The 4,899-nt window shown below is 43.0% G+C and overlaps 1 protein-coding gene across 1 annotated transcript; it reads right to left on the bottom strand.

Annotated features, from left to right (window-relative positions):
• Positions 1-432: 432 nt before the first annotated feature.
• LOC142499740 (uncharacterized) lies at positions 433-2,001 on the bottom strand. The gene has a single exon (XM_075609608.1). The coding sequence runs from the start codon at positions 1,999-2,001 to the stop codon at positions 433-435; it is 1,569 nt and encodes a 522-aa protein (XP_075465723.1).
• Positions 2,002-4,899: the final 2,898 nt, after the last annotated feature.

The following is a 4,899-nucleotide window of genomic DNA, read 5'->3' as shown; positions in this document are numbered from 1 at the left end:
TGTTGTCATAGGTGGTAAGTTGTTGTGCAATTAACATTGGTTTTCTTGTTGCAACATATTGTTGGAGAAGTGAAATATTGTATTGTTTCTCTTGCATAAGCTCTGTATTGAGTACATCGTGATGATTACTTTGTGGAGATTGTAGACCTAATTGAAGTAGTGTTTTGTTATTGATAGATAGACATGTATCTTCTAACAATATGAGTACCTCGTTGAAAATCTCTGGTGAAAAGTGAACATTGAGTGATGGATTGTCTCTCTGTGCTTTGGCAAGTATATCTTCACTCATGCTTTCTCGATATGTGTCCCATAGATTGTTGGGGTTTGATGGGTTGCAGGTGGTAAGGATAATGGCAAAAAGGTTGCGAATTTTGGCTGGCAATGACTGTGATGCAGCTTTGGCTAATGTACTATTCCAGTGTTGATCATCCTCTAGTAAGCCAAGCTTTTGGCAAGCAGTTGACCGTTGACAGTTTTAAGAGCGTCAAATGAAGTTGGCCCTGGAACGGTATGAAGTAGCATTCTGAGAAAGAAGCATTCAGCGCTGTTTGGGTGAACAGTGTAGACACGCCCTAAGGCTTCACTTGCAAGGGCATCCGTTCCTGGAACAGCTATACCCTGCTTTCTTTTCTTGAACAGTTTTGTGGATGCATTCCAAGTGTAATATCGTGGAGTTTCCGGATAAAGCAATGTCCTTGCAAAAGAGTTGTGTTGACATAATTGAAAGAAGGCAGTTAAAGTTGTGTTTGGTGGTTGAGCAGCAACTGCCTCTGCGTTGTGAGGTGTGAAGTATACTCTCTGTCCATTTTCTAAATGAACAGTGAAGTGAACAACGGTTGGGTGTCGTTCGTGAATGGGAAAAGCGAAAATCCTCCAAACGGCTTCATTACTACTTATATATCTTCCCAGCTGGTAGAGTGTCACTTCGTCCCGGATGTGTTCATTTGTGATTCTGAAAATGGCTATGTCGCTTCCTTTGTTGACATACTTGCAAATGTATTTAATTGATTTAACCGAATTACAGTATTCGACATTAATGTGTGCGTTATAAATTTTACAAAGAAGTGGACAATATGGAACAACCCATTTGTTGTCGATTTGGATGTGTTTGTTGCCTCGAATAGTCATTGCTGCTGTGTATCCACTGTCTGTGGGAGCGCGTCTTCGATATTGAGGATATCCATCATCTCCACTTTGTGTGTCTGCAATGAATGGTTTAGGATATTTTTTGGTGCATTTACTGTCTTTCATACATGGTGCATGAATATTAATGTTTCCACATGGCCCATGAATCATATTTTTTGTGACTATTGCAAATAGTATTGGGTCTTCTTCTGGATTTGGCAACTCTGCTGAGATAACGTTATCGATGTCTATGGCATGTAGCTTTTCTTTGAGCCATATAAGAATATGAGCATGTGGAAGGCCTCTTTTCTGCCACTCTGTTGAGTACATCCAGCATCGTGTTTGTCCAAAGATATAACTCATAGTGATGATGTAAATTAATGTGATTAGTTTTTGTCTAAATACTCTGGCGATTAAGTCGTGTCGATCGCTGTGTGCCTGGCCATCCCCAAGTTCTTGTTTTATTTCTGGCCAAGCTGGATTACATGTAAATGTAATAAAGAAGTCTGGTCGTCCATATGCTCGAACATATGCCATAGCATCTTGAGCATATTCGTGCATGTGTCGAGGACTTCCTGTGAATGCTGCTGGTAGAATTAATATTTTGCCTATGTTGTCAACGTTACCATCGTTGCCAACAGCATCCCTGAGATGTATGTATTGATCAACGCGAAGTTGTTTTTGATGTAAACGTATGTATAGAAGACGCTCACTTTCAATTTTTGCATACATGTCAACAATAAACTGATGAAAGAGTTGGCGACAATGTAAAATGTGGTTTTGCGATGCATCTCGTATCATTAATCTGTATGCGTAGAAGTCCATAGCGGAGACAGGTTTTTTTGTGTTTGCTTGGGAAGCTGGGTCTACTTGCATGATGATGAAGTGATAGCCATCGTCACCGTTCCAAAGTATGAGAGGGTATTGAAGAGCATCATATGAGCGATGTGTTTCACAAATGCGTGTGAGTGAATGAGCGCGTCGCTGAAGAATGATGTCCCGTGTATTAAATTGTTCCCCTGCTATAACAATAGCGACTTAGTTGATTTGTGGAGCATTAAAGCGACGTTTATGTTGACCCACTGGTATTTTGTCCGCTCTGATAATGACTTTATAGTCATCAGTTGGCATGCGTTCAAGTGATGTTTTGAATGTGTTAATGAGATGGTTGTGTTCATGTAACATCCTTTGTAAGGAGATGACAATATCACATCTTGTATCGGGTATCCAATGGCATCGTTGATCAGCTTGTTGTTGTTCATCACCCATGAAGTAAATTTGCAAGAATTGTGGATCTTGTTCTGGTAATGGGAGCAGAGAGCTGGCTCTGTGGTAAACTTGACCTTGTACTTTGAAAGTACTTTTAAATCCTATTTGTTCCCCTATAGATGTAGCACCAAAGGATGTCATTTGGAAACAGGAGTTGTATTTGCGTATGTTTTGTAGGAAATGTTTAGATTCTGAAGTTGTCCCTGACATGTATGAAAGAAGTGGATTTGGGGGTGAGTGTAGAGGTGGGAGCTGAACTTTGCCATTGCTGCATATAGTGTCAATGTGTCCAATGTTGACATTTGGATGTTGCTGGTACAGTATGTGTGGATTATATAGGAAAGCAGTGTGTAGCAAAGTGTAATGTGTTGAATGCGTTAATGTACTATGTGTGTGTTGTTGTTCTTGTAGTGTCTCTGTTGTTGTCTTTTGTTGTGCTCTTGATGCAAGAATTGTGGATCTTGTTCTGGTAATGGGAGCAGAGAGCTGGCTCTGTGGTAAACTTGACCTTGTACTTTGAAAGTACTTTTAAATCCTATTTGTTCCCCTATAGATGTAGCACCAAAGGATGTCATTTGGAAACAGGAGTTGTATTTGCGTATGTTTTGTAGGAAATGTTTAGATTCTGAAGTTGTCCCTGACATGTATGAAAGAAGTGGATTTGGGGGTGAGTGTAGAGGTGGGAGCTGAACTTTGCCATTGCTGCAGCACATTCCAGCTGATTCCTTGTGGAATTTCTTTGCTTGACAGTAGCGACATATAGTGTCAATGTGTCCAATGTTGACATTTGGATGTTGCTGGTACAGTATGTGTGGATTATATAGGAAAGCAGCGTGTAGCAAAGTGTAATGTGTTGAATGCATTAATGTACTATGTGTGTGTTGTTGTTCTTGTAGTGTCTCTGTTGTTGTCTTTTGTTTTGCTCTTGATGTGCGCCGTATTGTTCTCTGTTTAGCAAGGCGTGCTTCGTGTTGTTCTGTAGTCTCTGCGGCTCGTGATGTTGTAGCTCGTAGTCGCATTTTTGCCAGGCGTGTTTCATGTTGTTCTGTAGTCTCTGCGGCGCGTGATCTTCTAGCCCATTGTTGGTCTTTTGCAAGGCGTGCCTCATGCTGTTCTGTAGTCTCTGCGGCTCGTGATCTTGTAGCACGTTGTTGGTCTTTTGCAAGGCGTGCCTCATGCTGTTCTGTAATCTCTGCGGCTCGCGGCTCGTGATCTTCTAGCCCGTTGTTGGTCTTTTGCAAGGCGTGCCTCATGCTGTTCTGGAGTCTGAGCGGCTCTTGATGTAGTGGCTGTGTCTCTGTGTTTTTGTTGTTGTTGTTGTCGTTCTGTTGCTCTTCTGACTCTGGCTCTGTCTCTTTGTTGTGCAAGCCGTGTTTGGCGCTCTAGTGTTTGATTAGCAGGTGATGTTGTGTGTGTGTTGAGGAACTGGTGTGTTAGGATGCTGTGTGTTTCTTTGTCCCTTTGATGTACTTGGTGTCTGTGTATTATATGGAAGTAGTGTGTGATGTTGCTGTGTGCTATCTGTTGCTGTTGATGTTGTGGTTGTGAGTATTTGTTGGTGAGCTATAGTGTCATGCATTGTGAGTTGTTTGTTTTGATTGTGTGCGTGCATTTCAACGTGTGTGAAATGGGTGTGTGCATTGTGTGGTGTAGTGGACATCCTTGCTGTGTGTGCGTGTGCGTGTGACCTGCAGTGTCAGGGTGTGTATGTTTTGTTTTCCAAAGGTGTTTTTTGGGTGGCATGTTTTAGGTTGGCAAGATGTGTTGTTTGTGTTGAGGTTTTGATGTGCGGTATTGTAGGTGGTGTAGAGCTGTTGTGTGTGTCACTTGTGGTGTGTTGTCGAAAGTAGGCGGTGTGTGTGTGTGTTGCGGTAGGCGTGGTGTGTGATCTTAGTGAAGTGTTTCAATGCGTATGTGTTTAGTATACTTACTGATGTTGTTGTGTGAACGGGCAATTGGATCCAATTGTTGTGTTCTGTGTTTTGGGTACAGCGTTCAGGTGTGGCGGTGTTCAAGGCATCCGGCGGTGGTCTGTGAAAGAGTTGTAAAAGGGTTAAGTATGACAGTCTTGAGCGGTGTTTTGTGGTTGTTGTGTGGTGTGTGTGTGTGTGTGTGTGTTTGAATGTTGTGTGTCTGGGTGGGTGTTTGTGAGTGTTGTGTGAATGTTGGTTGTGTTTGTGGCTGAATAGTGTGTGTATGTGTTGTGTTTTTGTGGTGTGTGTGATTGTTGCTTGTGTGTGTGGGGTGGGTGGATGAGTGTGGGGTGGGTGTGTGACTGTGGGGTGGGTGAGTTTGGGGTGGGTGGGTGAGTGTGGGGTGGGTGGGTGTGTGTGGGGTGTGTGGGTGAGTGAGTGAATGTGTGGGTGAGTGAGTGTGGGGTGGGTGAGTGTGGGGAGTGTGGGTGAGTGTTGGTTGTGTGAGTGGTGGCTGGGTGTGTGAGTGGTGGCTGGGTGTGTGATTGCGTGTTCTGTGTCAGTGTTGGGTGTTTGTTGGCTGTGTGGGTGT

Source organism: Ascaphus truei, chromosome 1, assembly GCF_040206685.1.
Source record: "Ascaphus truei isolate aAscTru1 chromosome 1, aAscTru1.hap1, whole genome shotgun sequence".
NCBI lineage: Eukaryota > Metazoa > Chordata > Amphibia > Anura > Ascaphidae > Ascaphus > Ascaphus truei.
Note: the sequence above shows the minus strand (reverse complement) of the source record. Positions and strands in the feature narration are given on the sequence as shown.